We start from the raw sequence: 17475 nt of genomic DNA on the forward strand, positions 1-17475 counted from the left end.
AATCTGAAGGTCAATAATTAAGGCACAAAAAAGTGAAGACTTAAAGTCAATAATCCATATGCACGAGGTATCTGCACACCATTTTGTTCTTGAAAGGGAAATGGGTGGAGGTCTGCTCATCTCCCATCATGCAGACAACAGAGTGACAATGTCTATGCTGTGCTTTTGACTCCCTTGCCTTCACAAGGATGCTCAAGTCCCAAAAGGTCTTTCACAGAAAAGGTAGCTCCTTCCACAGAAAATCTTTTCTAAAGTTATGCCATGCTCACTTCCAGCAAGGGAAACTCCTTTATAGCATGCACATTACTACCACTGTATCCCATAATGGTCTTCCCATCCTTAAGCATTCCTGTAAAATCCTTCTGTTTAATTGTCCATACATACTCCCTCTAAATGCAGAGGCAAGTCCAAGTTACACAAAAATAAATCAAAACTGAATGTTGATAAGGATGAGCAAAAAACAAAATAGTACTTTCATTGCCTTCCTTTATAAGAAGAAAGATTTCACTTGGTTCTAGTTTCCATACAGATAAAACACCATAATAAAGAAAAGAGGCAACTATTCTAGCTGAAGATGAGCAACCATTTTGCCTTAAGATCAAAATACTGAGAGCAATATAGTTCCCCCTCTTTCTAGCAAATCACTGATGAGCATCATCGGGAAAGGTCCATTTCTGTTAAAAATAAGACACGTGCAGAGCTGGAAGTTCCTCTATGGTCAAATATTTTCCCACAAGAAAAAAAGCACTAGATTAAAAATTCTCTGGTATTTAGTCTACATTAAATTAAAAGTACATGAGCCTAATGCTCATTTCACTAACATCTGACAAAATTACATTACAGATGGTATGAATCAGGACCATTTAAAAAATCCTGCACATTTACATTCACTTTTGGGCTGTGTATGAGAAGCTCATTGTAAATGCAACTCATGCTTTAAAAACAAAAATAGCACTCACTGACATCCACCTATGCATCACTACCATATATGAATTCAGAGACCATGCACATCTTTGATAGAAGTTTCGGGGGCAGGGGGGGAACCCAACCAAAACACCACACAGATAAAACAGATTTAAAATTATTTGTCTTTTTTCCCCGGCTAAAAATACAGAAAAAATATTGGATGAAGAGATATAGACACTCTGTAACAGAGCCAATGGCTTCTGTTGTCTCCCTTCTTTCTAAAAATACACGATCAAGGATAAAATACTGCTTGCAACCATGTACCATATCCAAAATGACACCAAATAATTACATAACCCACACCCTCCCCAAAAAAACACTCCAAACCCAAACCAAACCCAGAAGAGAAAGGATAACAATAAACACTACTGAAAACCATTCCTACTCAAAATGAACTAGTTATACTCTGCTTTCTCAACAGCAGCTACATAGGAAATCTCATAGTATTTTCCCCCTTGTAAATGCCATCTTGTTTAGGAATACTCCCAGGATAATGAATTGCAGTAAAAAGCCAGTGAAGTGACTGTGACAGATGCACTTGCCCTTATACTCAGTCTTCCCAATTTGATGCTTAAAAATTCCTGATCAAGTGTTCATATAATAGTGAAATTTAGTTTTATAACTTTACATGTATATATGTATGTACAAGAACATTATTAAAGGAAAAAACCACACTTGCACTACTAGGAAAGTTTAAAGAAATCTCTTTAAAATGTAATATAAATGCTGTTATATAAAACTGTGCTAGTTAACAAGAGGAAGGAGGCCACACAATTCCTTCACTTTCTGGAGTCTATTCTGAGAGGTGTCACAAAAATAATGGTGTCTCACGACCACATACGGAGGATCTGCCCCTATCTAAGTATCTAAGACTAAGTATGTCTATATCAAATGTACTAAAATATACTAAGTATGTCTATATCAAATGTACTAAGGTAACAGAAAATTTTTTGTTCATCAGATATGCAAATTCATACAGCACAGCAATTAAGTAACATTATTCCAGGTTTCTGAAAATCATCATTAGCATCTGTGGTAGAGATTTCATAATCAGAAGCTGACCAATGAGTCTCTTGATGATTTTACAGTTGAGACTATAACTTAGTTTGCACCTGCTTAGCTGAAATCACTGTGACAGTCCACCAAACAAGTCCTATATGGGACATGACTGCAGCACAAGCCTTGTGCAAGCCCTCTCCATGGAGATGAACTTCACCCTTTGAGAACTACAGTAAAAACTTAATTTTTGTCAGCAATGGAAACAGAAAAACACCTTAAAATTCAAACAAGTGTCAAAAATCTTGTCCAAGCATGTACTTCCCTAACAGCTACAGTATTTCAACACATATTATTCTTTTCAAACGCAAGAAACTAAAAATAATCCAAACTTCAGTAGAAGCACAGATCAGCACTTCAAATCTATTAACATCTCCCAGGTGATAATAGCTGTGCACTAATTTAATTAAGCTGAGTTATAAGGTGGATTGGAGACAGATGGCATAGCTGGGCATTTCATGGCTGAAGTGGGACTACTTTACTATCCAAAATACTCAACTAGCATTACTCCAATCATCAAGTCCAACCATATGACCTCTACATGCAATTGTGGAACATTTCTGTCCATCTGAGGAATACTGGTCATTTTAAACTAGTCACAGATACTGAGAAAAGAAAGCACTTGTATAGTCTTTATTGGACTGCCTGGACTGTCTTTGCATGACCTACAGATACTATGCAACCCTAATCCTTCTGTGAGACTGATGACATTCCACCACGTTACTTCGCAAAGGTAGGACATCTGCTTTCACTTCCACCACAAGGTCACCACCTGAAACCTGCTGGCTGCCTGAGTGGGCTGCTAGTGGCATTTAGGACAGCTATCAAGGTGATTGTCAAATTGCTGAGATGGACATAGAAAACAAAGTGGAAAATTAAGCAGTGTCTCCTTTTAAGGAGGACAATGCAAAGGAGGGATTGGGCAGTAAAGCAGGGAATGCAGAAAGGGCAGAGCAGCCACTTAGCACCTGCACCTCTCACAACAGAAAGGTATAAATAGGGGAGTCTAAATTAACAACATAACTAAAAATCACAATATTTACTAACAAAACATTCAATTTAGCATTTTAGAATAAATAAGACAACAGGTACCTACAAGAATTACTTTGTTATTAATTTGTTTATATAGACAGATAGATAGATACAGATATAGATATATAACATGGAGCCTCTGAGTCAGGCCTGAGACACACTGGCCCACCTAATTTGCAAATAATATGATACAAACTTCTGACAAGGTTAAGACTAGATAAAGAAATGCCATACTCTAAGAAATGACAAATAGCAGCTTTTGAAAATGTCATCCTTGCTTCGGCTGCCCTGCAATTCTGCACAGACTGTGCTCAGAGCAAACCCCTCTAAGAAGTTTCATCTACACTTGTTATTTCTTCATGAAATAAAAACTGTACCATGATACACTTGGCCAAGTGACCAATAATTTTACTTGTTTGACATCCCAAAGAACACAAGGGAGCCATAAATAAGAGATTCAATCAGTTACTTGGACAGAAAGACTGCAACAGGCAAAGTGGACAACCCCAGAAAGCACAAATCACTGCTGTTCTCTTTTACTGCTGTGTCATATTAAAATCTTGACTTGAACTGACCCCCATGTTGTTAGAACTGCACAGTTTATGAACAAGTACAGTCTTTGGAGGTTTTAGCCTTGAAGACAAACCAAAAAGCAGGTTAGGGAAGCTCTGCTGGGAAGTCTAGCTCTACAGAACTGTAAAACTCAACATACTTGAGAGGGCTGAGCTGTAGGTTGGGAATGCAATCCCTGGGGATCCCAAAGGGATATATTGGTCACCATGAGACTATTTGATTGTTTGGGGTGATAGGTAACACACATCAAATAAGGACAATACCTGACCTTATCTAATGAAAATATTAACAAATATATTGATCACCTGTGGTGCAGAAAGCAGTTTTCAAGGAACTGAGCTAAAACTGACTTGCTTCTCAGAGACCAAAGAGCAACAATATTCAGCCTTAAACAACTCAGCCAGTATATGAACCACAGACTAGAGATGAAAGCTATCTGATCTGTATCCAAGAGCCTGAGCCAGATAGCTCATAAGCACTACATCACTGGAAAGTAACTTTCATAGTTTAGTTTACCCTTTGCTTCACTCAAAAAAAGAGAGGAAAAGCAATAAAGCGTACACACATTTCTGTTCTTTTTAATTTTAAAGTAAGTTTTATCCTTCTTAAAAGAGTTTAAAAAGCATAGAAAGTAATCCAAGTTTTGATATATTACATTAGAGGCAAATAATAAAATAAAAAAATGCATAATGGCAAAGTCATGAAAAGGGTCAGCAAGTACTAGAATGAAACGAAAAACCAAGACATTATTAAATGTTACTGTAGGTAATGGAATTGTATTCAGGAAACTGTATTTTGGGTTAAATATCAAATAAAGCTTTCAAAAAAGAAAGAAATGGTTGAACAGTCTTCTAAGAGAAAAGGTGAAATGAAGCCTACCTTTGGGAACACTTCATACAAATTTTCACATAGTGTAAGAAGGTATATTGTAGGGACTTACTTTCTTTTTGTGTTAACTAACTAATGTGGTTATTGCAGTTTAGTGGTTTTGTTACTAAAACATTATTTTCTGATTCCTTAACTGAGATCTAAGAAAAAATGTGGGTTATTAATAAATACAATCAATTACTATAATTTTTCTAATTTTTTAATAGAACTGTATCACTTTGAAGTCCACTTGAGTGCTGAAATGTTTCACATATATGGAATAAAGACATAACTTCAGGATAAGTATGTGATAAAAAGAAAGACACAGTCCTATTTTATGCACAAGGGTGAAGGGGAATTATCTGTGTCTTTATATAGGTATGATTAAATCACATTTTTTGTGTTTGTCTATAGGCTGGAGATACAGCTGATATCTGTCTAAATGGTTTGCCAGCTATTTTTGTGTCTGCAAGCAATCAGTCATTCCAGTAAGTTTGCTCTGTACGTGCTCTTGTTACCCTTTGAAAGGCATTTCCAGAGTACATTTCTGAAAGAACAACAAACAGAGTGAAACAGTCCAGGAAACAGTAACATTTTCACAAACCTTTAGTAATAAAGCAGTGACATCCCTACCATGACAATCAAACAGCTCCATTTGGAAATTGTTCATATTAAGCAGCCAGTGGTCTTGGGAGGGAAGCCAATTGTATGGATGGTTCTGAGTGCATCATATCATAACAGAGAAATCAGTGTCTCCCTCTCTCCAAAAAAGGAGAGCCAGAGGGTTAGGGCCACAGATCAAAAGCATGGACTCAAAAGTGGGACCCAAGATCCAACAGAGAGTGATTTTCACCAAAGTTCCCTACGTGGTACCTAAGAGTACTCTGCTGGACTCAAGGATACTACAAGGATCATCATACCACAATGTCTAGATGCAGGAGTGAAGGAGCCTCAGTACGCTCAGCTAGCACAGGCCAGGAGATGAAGCTGAGCTGAGAAGGCTCCAGTCAAGCACCCCCAAACAGTGGGGCACAGGGATCCCACAGCCACAGCTCTCAGTCACTAGATTCCTCCATCATCCACTGCTCCAGAGCTCCAGCTGCTCATGGCAATCACTGCCTCCTGCTCAGCAATCCCAGCCCATAAACCAGAAGGATTTCAGCAAAACTCCATGGTCAGCATCAACCACATCCTTGCAGTAATATCTTGCTGCACTACCATTACTATATAGTAACTCTTTCAAAGCACATTTCTGTAGAAAATACCAACAAAAATGTTGCATTCTATCATGCCAGGGTATCTTTGATGCCCACATGCACTCACTGCTTTGTACAAGCCGTGGCAAGGGCAATCCTGCCCAGCCTGCAACTGTGCTCCCAAATCCTCCCAATGCTGTATGCTTTACCAGTTCTCAGTCTCAGTAGGACAGTTTGGTTCCTAACATGCTGCTTGCCAAAGCTGACACCTCTGTCGAGGGGAATGAGCATGAGACAGGGAGCCCTGGGCAGTGTCTCGCAAGAGGCAGCTATTGAGCAACCCTCCTGGTGCCCAGCCTCACATGATCTTGAAATATTAGATTTATCAGTACTAAAAATAAAACCATGTGATACAGACTCATGCACTGGAGAGTCTGTTGTTCTGCAGTGAAACCATGATAGCTGAGATACTGTAACTATGAGCCAGTCATCCAGAGTGAATGGTTTTATTTGCATTTATGATCCAATTAGTTAACACTGTTTTAACAGAAATCATGCTAGCCTTCTTAATTTTTCTAAAATTATGTTATTACTGCACAGGCATATGCATGATTTATTACGTATCTGTGATTTCCTCAAACTGTCTAGGAGGGTGTTTTTTTCCATAGCATTTTACTGATTCCAATCAGCAGGTTTGCATTACACTTGCCATTTGAAGTCCACATATCAGCATTTTCATTAATGTTTTAGAATTACCTTACCTCCTGGCAATTAACCAGAAATTAGCTTCTTTTTTTTTGCATATACAGCTTTCCATTCTCAAGAGGATTTGATTTCCAAGGTCTTTTCAAATATATATCTTGTGCCTTTAAAATCTGCATACAGCATCACCAATTTTTTCTTCAGAATTTTTTGAATTATCCTAAAATATGTCACCTATAAAGATGCACAACTCAGTAAATAACTGCACCAGCCCTGAGATAAATTAAGACTGCAAATACAATTCCTAAGGAGGTTACTATCATCAGGTAAAATGGCAGGACTGCATGAATTGGCTGACTGACATCTGGAAGCATCAAATTCACTCACAGACAAATATAATTTAATACAACCAAAACCTTGACAAAAAAATTATGAACTGCTTATCACCATGTACTCACATACATATCACATGGTCACATCATATCCATGAAAACCATGTGCACTGGAACTGTACCAAGGAGATAAGCTTTTGCAGGCAAACAAAACCAGTAACTTTCTTAGTTTAGGTTTGCTTATTTACTGTAACAGTTTAACTGAAGACTTCATCTAAGACAACAGTTGTTTATGTCATGCCTTCCAGTCACTGGAAGTGAAATGAACCCCAGAACACAAGTGCAGAAAACACTCTTGCTTTAAGGGCATTTTTAAGAGATGAAGATCTTTTACTTGAACGTGCAATGCATGTATGACCAAAAAAAGGGCAACTCAACACCTTCTACCCAAACTGAAAATCACATCAGTTCCTGATCCCATTACATTTCTGGAATCCTATACCTGCACTTTGGTTTAGCCACAGATCTTGGTGACTTCAAGAGATGCTGGGAACCCTTACCTGGGCTACTCTGCTCAGCCCACCAGGCTAATCTGTTCAGCCAGTGCCTGAAAACAGACCAAACTGCTCTGAATTCAGACACCACTCACACAGGGTGCTCTTTAGGATGTTACTGAGAATCAGAGCTATTTTCACACCTTGTTATATGAATGTTATATGAATTACATCACTAACCTAATTCTTTTCGTTAAGAAGGAAGAACAACCAGCAACAGAACAGAAAGATATCCCCAGTAGCTAGAGATAGTCTCAAAAACTGAAGTTTAATATTCCCTTCAAAATTTGTCAGCATGGATCATGGCAGCTGTAAGTATTTCTGATATCCATTATAAAAACCTTTTTAAAAACCTTGTGAAATTCTTCAGCACAACAAGTTACTGCTGTAGTGACTTTCATAACTTAATCACAGACCTGAGCAAGAATTTCTTTCTATCGGTTTTGGAATTTGCAACCTTCTGATTCCTTTCAATATTCACTTACTTCAGTGCTTTAAGACAAGGCAAACAGAAACTACCCCACTCTACCTTCTCTATTACCATTAGCTGCTTCATACAGTTTTAATACGCCTCTTCTCTGACTCATCTGCTTTCTAAGGTAAGCAGTCACAATTTTCTTCAGTTACTCTCCACAACTGAGATTTCCCCAATTCTTTTTCAGCTTTGTCTTTTCAGCTGACCCCGAACTCTTACTAACTCTTGAATGCTATTTTGAGGTGAGACAAGGGCGTTATTGATATATCAGTTTTTACTTCTAGTAAACATTCTTCATGCTGTCCTTTACTATTTTTCCTATTCTTAATGGTATGTTTTCAAAATTACTGAGACTTTTTCTATTACTACTGTACTTTTCAAGTCAGCCACATACCAAGAAAGAGCTTGCTATTCTGAGCTCCAGGTCTTTCCTAAGTGGAGGTCTCCATGGAGAGGTGTAGGACTGACAGCCTCATAGCTCTCCACGCTCAGGGACCAGACAGCATTTAGCCACTTCCCAATTCTGCCGTTCAGCAGAGCGAATGGGGTAGGCACAATCCCCCAACAGTGCTGCTTCACACCTGGAAGAACAGAACAGTCCCCACCAGTTTAAAGTGGGGATTTATCAACATATCACTGTTAGAAAGCCTAACTCATTAATGTGCCTTTTGCTTTTATGTCCAACACAAGTTTTGAGTCATGCCAGCACACTGACTCTCATCTTAGTCATACCATGTTTCTTAATAACCATCTGTGAAGGACAACAAAACTTTCTAAAAGCTTTCCTCAGCTGAATCACTTTGTTTTCCATCTCCCAAAACACCTTTCTCCCCTTCAGTTTGGTATCATTTTCTTCTCTATAATCTCAATGGCTGCAATCTGTGAATTGTGACCTGTTGGTAACTATTATTTTAGATAATTTACCAACTATCAGTATAAGCTTACTGGGCTGTAATTCTCCAGATGCTTCTTAGAGACTTCTAACACATTTAGTTCCACATTCTTATGATGGCATTCCTAATAAAACTGTACATATTTTATCTCACACCTCAGCCACCTCGTACTTGAGCTCTCTCAGTAAGTTTGTACCCTATCTGCAGTGAGGACAGATACCAACTAACATCTCTGCAATATTCTTTCTGCTTTCTTAAATTGCTCTCTTCATTCATGGCAATCTACCCTAAGGATTCACATCAGGCCCCTAAGCTGTCTCGCCAACTTCCAGCTTCTCACTCATTTAAAGCACTAATTGCTATTTGTTCCTTTTTTTCCTTCAGCTTTGTGCTCCACTGCCAGCAGTTCAGTCTTTTGGGGTGCATTTTTATCTCTTGTAGACCACATTATGGGCTTACTTTCCTTTAAGAGTCCTACTGCTGAGTACCTTCTGAAGACAGTGATTTTCTTCAGGCAAGGTGCACACAAAAAAACATGCAGTTACTGAATCCCAGCTGCAGGATCTCAGGGTAAAGGCACTGCCTAGGATCTGCTGCGGATAAGAACAGTCTCTCCCTTCCCTGCTTCTCTCACTTGCAGGACTACAGGCAAAAAAAATGCTTTTGGTGTTTGCTGTTTAAGCTTGTGTAAGGGATTACTTTTATTGTAACTTTCTCCTGGTTTGTTACATCTCAAAACACAACAGAAGCTTATAGCGTAATCTCATTTATACTTTGACACAAAAAAAAAATTAAGTAGTTTTCATCAGAGGTAGAATCACAAATATTAACAGTTTAACAGGGAAAAAAGGCTGAAAAAGTTAAATTTTTATAAGTTAAATTCATAAATTTTGGGTCTGAGACATGACTTTTGAATGCTTGTGTAAATGAACACTATAGACTTTAACTAAGAAACTTAAGACAATTAATGAGATAACCTCCCATGGACCCTTGGTCTCTTATCTTTTCTTATGAGATAAGAAGAGCTAATAGTTCCACAACAGATTCAGGCCGAATTACTATCTCTTACTCTTCACCCTACTCATCATGTTTATATAGTGTCTCTACGTATGATAATGTGTCCCCTTGCAGCCTCTAGCAGCCACAGATGAAGAACAAGCAGAGTATGTTAAAAGTACAACATGTACCAAACAGAAAACCCAAAAAAACAGGTCCATGTTGTTTGATCCTTTTATTTTTCTCAAGCATAACATGCCTTTACATTCTGTGTTACTTAGGCTGAACAAGTACTTACTAGGCTACTCCGTGACCAGGCTCAAAGTAAATAACATTTGACTTGCTTTAACAATACAGGGCATTACCTTCCCTTAGAAGTAACCTGAGTTGACAGTTGCAGTACACAATACTCCTGTTTTCTAAACAAGGCTGTGACTCTTGAAGTAATTCTTACCATAGCACTAAACAGAATGAACATAGTTCAGCTGTAAACAAAATGAGAAAAGCATGACAGGATAAGACTTGATGCACGCTTTCAATGAAAACGTGGGACTGCTGCATAGTGCCATGCAGTGTTTAGGATCTACACAAAGCCTCCCGGGTTGGTTGAGAGAGCTCCTCCAAGTGCCTTGCTTTGTGGGACACTTCAGGATGAGCTGCAGTACAAATTTTATTCAGTGGGCAAAGCTCCCTTTCTCAGCTGCTTGTTCCCATGTCTGGTTCCCTCCCATCTTACTGTTCCTTCATTTGTACCAATGCAGTTTCATGAGAGGCCACACAGTATACCAGATCACCGAAACAATCTCCCATGACAATTGAGTTGTTGCTGAACTGTGGTGCAGGAAAATAAACCTCTTGAATAAGTTCTGATACCACAAGGCTGTCCATGAAACTGCATTCATGCCCCTTCAGCACCACTGCAGTGACAGAAACAAGCTGCACAGTAGAGCATATTCATCTGATGGCAGGTGCCTCTTATGCCCAACACAGCTCAACTTTTACACTGAGTTTCATCTGCCTTGCTAAACCCCAGAGCTGTAGAAAGGCTACAGTCCTACAGAGCTCCAAAACCCAGATGCCTTCTGGGGGAGCTTTTGGCATGCCTTGCCCCCAGCCAAAATGAAGCCTGCTGCTGATGTGTGGCCCGTGGCATGAACACCAAGCACTGGTGACCAAACCTGAGATGTCAAGGCTATCAGGCTGAAAAAGCAAACCAGCAGACAACACCTAAACAGAGAGGTCATCTCTGTCCAGTAAAGGCCATTCAAAGCAGCAGAAAGACTTAAAAGATGATCTGCTCTTCTCATCATGAGGCTGATGCATGCCTCAAGACTGTGCTTTGCTTCCTAACTATAATTTGAGAAAATATTCAGATCATGAGTGAGACTGGTGAATTTTGGGGGATTTTAGCACTTCTATTTTGGGTGCAAAATTACTGGCATCTTGCCCCAAACTGGCATCACAGCCAAAACCAGAATTCATGATTGAAAGGTTTATTTTTCTTTCTTCCACAGTACTCTTTTCATCTCCCACACTCACTATAAATAATGCACAACTCTCATGTGAAGTGAATTAAAAAAGGTTGAAGGCCAGAAATATATACTCCACAAGTGGGTCCTAAAAAAACCTTTCTTTTTGGGCAGCTAAGTGTTCCAGGCTAACTTACTCACCCACTCACCATGTACCCAAATCGAGAGGATATGATAATTCATCCACAGTAAAGAGATATTCTTCCAAATTGCTTTGCTGTGAGCTAAATCCACACTGTTCTAAGACTCAAGCTGTGCATGTTCTCACTGTTCAACAAAGATCTCACTTGAGACTCATCCCTGCTGATACAGCCCAAGCATTTGAAGTCTACATAATACTTTTGACCATTTCTGCTAGTTCTCAGAGTCCAGAACCTGACTCTCTGGATGGGGGATATAAAGTAGTTCTCATTTTTACCACTATCCAGCAAAATGAGAACCAAGCTCCAGAAACAAGGGCAAAACTGATGAAAGTCACATTTTAAATCCTAAAGAGCTGCTATTTAATGTACAGTCACTACTCTAAGGAAACAGAAATGTTTTTCTTAAGAAGAGAAAGGAAGATTAAAAGGCTCACATAGACACAGACTAAGATTAAGTCATTAACCTCCTTGATTTTTTTCCTCCTCTTGCTAAAACAACAAATCCATAGCAGTTAAGTAATCTTTTCTAATTACATTCTCCATTCCTGAAGCATACACTAGCTACACTTTGGTGTCCACTTTATATCAGCATTGCATGATATTACCCACAGTTTACAGTACTGTATTTTGTTCACTAGCCAAGGTATCTCATGACTGATAATGGCAATGCAGCGCTCCAGCGACAGTGCACTGGAGTGTCACTGAAGGTACTTATTCTAGGACAGAATTTCTCAACTTGGGAGTCATGAACAGCATTCAGGAATTAAAACCACACTCTCTTTGCTGAAAATAGATGAGAGGAGATGATCCAAAGAAAATGTTTTTGTAATGAGAGGTCAGTGTACAAAGAAGACTGCTCTACAGTACTGGACTGAACAATTTGGAGCAGCTTAGGGACTATTTTCAACCTGCAATGCATTGAGGCAAATATTATGACAACAGATAAGTATAACAAAAGCAAGCACATCGACTTGCCAGCGAGTTTTTAAAGACTCCTAAGCATAACTGCAGGCCCATTGTAAGAAGTGGGTTCAGCCACAGAACCAATTTTGTAAGGAGGAACTGCATCATATGGTGCACAGGTAACACTACACTAGATGGAAATGTAACATAAAAATGTATATTTAGTCAATACATTTCCAATATAATGTTTTGTGAAAGTTCCTTTTCCCCAAAGAAAAAAAAATCAGCATCTGTACATTTTCACCCAAATTTGAGACAAAAGAATGTCAAAATACTTTTATCCAACTCCTGGCTTGTGTTACCTTTTGAGGACAGGTTATAGAAGAGGAACTAGGACTGAAACAACTAAAGAAAGAGGTTGAAAGGAATACAGCAGTTGAACAGGAAATCAGCCTCTGAAGTTCACAAACTCCTGGTTCTTCAAAACCAGCTGAATTGAGCTTGTTCCGGAAAAGAACATCTAAGCACTTTAATCTTTCTTGTAACAACTTCCCAGCAGGGTTTGGAATCTTGGTTGAGGACCAAACTTGCAAAAACTTCTGGGAGCAAAGCAGCAGCACAGATATCAGGCTGCAGAGCCAGTCTACAGCCTACTGGCTTCCAGCTGGGCTCACTCTCACAAACGCAGAATCACACGATCTTAGAATGCTTTGGGTTAGACAGAACCTTGAAGACCATCTAGTTCCAACCCCTCCCTCTGCTATGGGAAGGGACACCTTTCACTAGACCAGGTTACTCAGAGTCCCTTCCAACCTGGCCTTGAACACTTTCAGGGATGGGGCATCCACGACTTGTCTGGGCAACCCATTCCAGTGTCTCACCTCACCACCCTTAAAGAATTTGTTCCGAATATCTAATCTAAACTACCCTCTATCAGTTTAAAGCCAATCCCCCTTGTCCCATCACTACCTTCCCTTGTAAAAAGTCATTAAACATCAAGTACAAAAACAACAATAAAAAGGAGCAGAAAAGAGGGGAAAATTCTAATTTAATAGAAGAGGTGGTGTTACTGCAAGAGTTTGAAAGATTTAACTGTGCATTTTCCTCAGCCAACTGCCTTCTGAGCCTGACTTCTTTCACAGACTCCTGTGCATAAAGCAATGCCCTGATTGCTACTACAAAAACTAGTAGTAAATGAGACATTTTCTTGATCTCTATGCCACATATGATAGTATCTTCTCCTTTAACAGTAAGGCATACCTAAAGCTTTCTGACCTGAGCATGTTCCTCAATGACAGTTTTGACAGAATGACAAGAGTCGGAAATACTCATAATAATTGTACTAAATATAACTCAAACCAGTGAAAAGCAATTGGTTCTCAATGCTAGATACCTATGACATTGACACGGGTTCTCATTTGAATTCAAATTCAAATTCATAGATACAGATATACACTGTAAACCAACATCTGAATCATCTCCAGCACAGCACTGAGGCACTTTCTCTGCTCAAAGACAGCTGCAAGTAGCAAGAAGAACAAGAATAAACATGAAATAAAAAAGCTACCTTGTTCAAACGAAGGGCAGCTGCACAAAGGTCTTAAAACATTAATGTAACAATGTATGACAATAAGCATGCTATTCTGCAGTTTCCCCCTTCCTAGCTGTCTCTCACCCTGCCACATTCCCATGGCGCTGCCTGATCCTGCAGCCCACAAGATCACAGCTGAAGTGGCACTATCACAACAGCTACAAAATGAGTACTCAGTGCCAGGGTCCAAGCTGCACACAATTACTTAATAAAGCCAGAGTCTTTAAAACCATTTCATATAAACTGAGTATCATTAGGGAGGCCTATATGTCTTTGAAATGACTCCCTACAAAGTTTGAGTCAGTCCAGCCTGCAGACACAAACGCATCCAGTTTTGGCTGAGAGTGAGTCTGGATAATAAGACAGAAAGCTGTCTCTGTTATACCATACCTATTATCCCCAGCAGTTCCTTTCTTCTCAATTTCTGTCCTACCACAGTCACACAAAGGTCCAAAGAGAAAAAGGAAACACTCACCAGTCAGACAGAAAAAAACGTCATTAATAACACAACCAGCATCTCAGCTCTTCTGTGAACTGTGGCATTCGTGGAGCAAAAAGCCTTTACAGAGGGTGGTTAGAAATCATCCCCAAATTACTGATAGGGAAAATCACATTAAAGTGAATTCACTAATCCAAGATCATACAGCCTGTGAGTGGCCAATTTGGGATTCAACCTGTGCATTTGGAGTCCCAAATCACCAGCATCTCAAACAGGGTGGTGGGTTGCTACATTAACTATATGGTGAGAAAAAGGAGGATCTAACACAGCTGAAGAGTAACAGAAGACAAATGCTGACCTTTAAATAGCACCAAGAGGATAAAACGGTTGTAATTCTGCTTTGATACTTTCAGGTTCTTCAGTGTCTCACTGGGTTAAAAGAACCATCTAAATTCTTCCATTTTGGCCACACAATGTTCCCAGCCTGCTGTCCTCTTAAATTCCCACCTCTGCACAGTGTTGGGGGATTTTACTGGTGGCTGACAACAGAGACTCACGAATGCAGGGCTTACCACAGCAATGGTAAGCCATGGTGTTTAAAACTTGTTTCTCCTTTTTCACACTGTGCTTAAATTACTTTAGCCCCTTTCTATCCAAACTGCCCTTGGGTCCCATCCTGCTTCTTCCCACCACCAGATCCTTGTTCAACCTCATTCTAGTCTCCATTCCTCTGCTTCCCCATGTCCATGTGAAGAACCATACCTCAACCATTTCCTCTGTTTTCCCCTTGACAGTTCCCACTCCCAGTCTCCTCAATCGGCTTTCCATTTGGAAAACTCCTTTAGCTGCGTCTTCCCTCATCCTCCAATCTCCTTTTCCAAACAGATTCACTTTTCTTCCCCCACCACAGCTCTTCCTTATGGACTCTGCTTTTCCCTCCCACCCATTCCTGCCTTCACATTGTCTACAGCACTTTGATTTCGCCTGTGCTCTCTGTTTTCCCCATTCCCATCCTCAGCTTGGTTGTTTCAATGCAGAAGCAGCCAGAGTAGAAACACTCCAATCACATCCCTGGAGCATCAGATACCATCGCACTGAGCCACTCTGGGGGATGGATACATGTACCAGCATGAGGAAAGATGGGAAGATGCACAATAAGGAGGAAAATTTTGAAGATTTCACTGCTAAAATTTAAATTGCTTCTCTCAGATTTCAAGGAGTTATAAATTGGTCTAAAAGCAGCCCTGGGGAATATAGAGACAGAAATCCCTATTTGACAATACAGAAATAACAGAAGGATACAAGTTAGAAAGCAGTATCATCTTGAAGCTTGACAAACAACTTATAAAAATTTCAGCCCAAGTGGTTCCAGCTTACAAACCTGTAGGCACTGTAAAACACAGCCTCCTAACAAGAAGTGTCAGACCATCTCAGTAACAGGCAATCTTTTTACCTGAGACAGTACTATGTTGCTTTTTCCAGGACACTAAGACAAAATTCACCTCCTAGCAAAACCCATGCTGTTAACTCAACCTGTACTTACTCCAAGGAGCAGCAGAGGACATGTCTGCTGCACCCACTCCTCTCTATGATTCACATGCTATACCTAGCAACCTCATACGTGCTTTGCTCCTGAAACACATCCTCTCCACAGAAAAGTCACAATATGGACTTTCCGAGCTAAATGCAACTGTACCAAAGTAGATCTCTCTGTATTATATTCAGTCAAGTTTCCATAGCAGTATCAGTGTCTGGTTTATACACTATAGCTGTACAACTGTTTGTCTCTAGACAGATTAATTTGAAAATTGTCTAATAATAAGACCTCCTGAAATTAAAATTATTCTGCATTGCTTTCCAGACAGGTTAACAACCACATCTTGAGAAGAAGAGGCAAGGACCCTTGACTGCTGGCAAATGTTTGGTGAAGAGAAACAAATGCTTTTGAAAAATCAGAATAATGATCCCAATGCAGGTTAAGTATTTGATGCAGTTACATGACCTACTGTTTTCTTTTTCTAGGCCATGTTCCTACTGAGCACCAAGAAATTGGAGGCTCTGAATCCTGCTCACATTCTTCCCCAGCAATTCCTCTCTAGTAAGCAGCCAATGTAAAAACACTGTATACCAAAATAATTCAAGAAATTTTGTTCCCAAGTGAGAAGTCAGTAAATACACACATGACAAACACTACCTTTGAGCAGTCATATTCCTGTCATATTCCTGCTAAAAATAAACAAGAATATTGCTTGGACTGGTACACACTTATGCAAAGATCTTTGCTTCCACTTCAATTAAACTTTTTTCCATCACGAACAATCCATTTAACTAATCAACATCTGAGTTACTCTAAGGAACACTTCATTCAATGTAAAATTGAATATAAAAAGAGAGCAAAAAGTAATTAAAGGAGGACATTATTAAGCTGTTGATTTAGTCTTTTCTTTTTGCTAGCCTAACTACTAAGTAACTTCCAGCATTTGTTGGTTGTAGAAGAAAAATTACAGCTATGCCAAATAATATTAATAGTTCTTAATTTACAAGCTCAGTACAAGTGAATTACTTCTAAAGACAGTATTTCAGAAGGGCCTTTCTGGTGTTAAATGATAGGCTGTCTTTGCTCTCAGAAAGAAAAAGTATCTACAAAGACACACTGATGAAGTTAGTAGAGGGGCTTGGGATCTACACCATGTAAATAAAAACAATGCTTCCTCTCCAAAAATAAGCAAATAACCATATCGGTGCTTTTTTTTGCTGAACTACTGAGGCATGGGCAGTCATTCACTCAACAGTATGCCTAAAAAACAAACAAATCCAGCAATCATTTGACTGAGGAGATGCTTTTTCAGGTACCAAAAATACACACTCAGCAATAGTGCCTTGACTACTAAGACAATGCACTGGGCTACAACAGGACAGCCCACAAGCAAGTTCGAAGAGGGGAAACCTTGCTGACCTGAAGAAGTCCTGCTTGACCTCCATCATTACTGTTAGAAACACAGAATACTTCCCTAGGGAACAGCAAGAACAGCAGCTGCTTTCCTTCACTGACACTCGTGCCCTCCACCCTGATTTTGAGCAAAATAGCAACAACACATTTGGCAAAGGTGCATAACTACAAGGCATGCACGTATTTTCTTTCAAGCTAGCACCAAATGACACGACAAAGACACAGAGCATATCAAAACACAATCACAATGCTGTCATCCAAACATCTAAGGAGATGGG

General features: G+C 39.4%; 1 protein-coding gene across 1 annotated transcript in view; it reads right to left on the reverse strand.

The window, feature by feature from the left end:
* TULP4 (tubby like protein 4) overlaps nt 1-15108 on the reverse strand; it is a gene marked incomplete at its 3' end in the record, with an annotated part of 63191 nt that extends 48083 nt beyond the window's left edge. Inside the window, exon 1 of the mRNA XM_009081233.1 lies at nt 15010-15108. Coding sequence (XP_009079481.1) covers nt 15010-15108 — 99 coding nt within the window. The remainder of the gene's footprint in view (nt 1-15009) is intronic.
* Nucleotides 15109-17475: the final 2367 nt, after the last annotated feature.

The sequence above is a fragment of the Acanthisitta chloris genome, unplaced genomic scaffold (genome assembly GCF_000695815.1).
Source record: "Acanthisitta chloris isolate BGI_N310 unplaced genomic scaffold, ASM69581v1 scaffold20168, whole genome shotgun sequence".
NCBI classification, from domain to species: Eukaryota; Metazoa; Chordata; class Aves; order Passeriformes; family Acanthisittidae; genus Acanthisitta; species Acanthisitta chloris.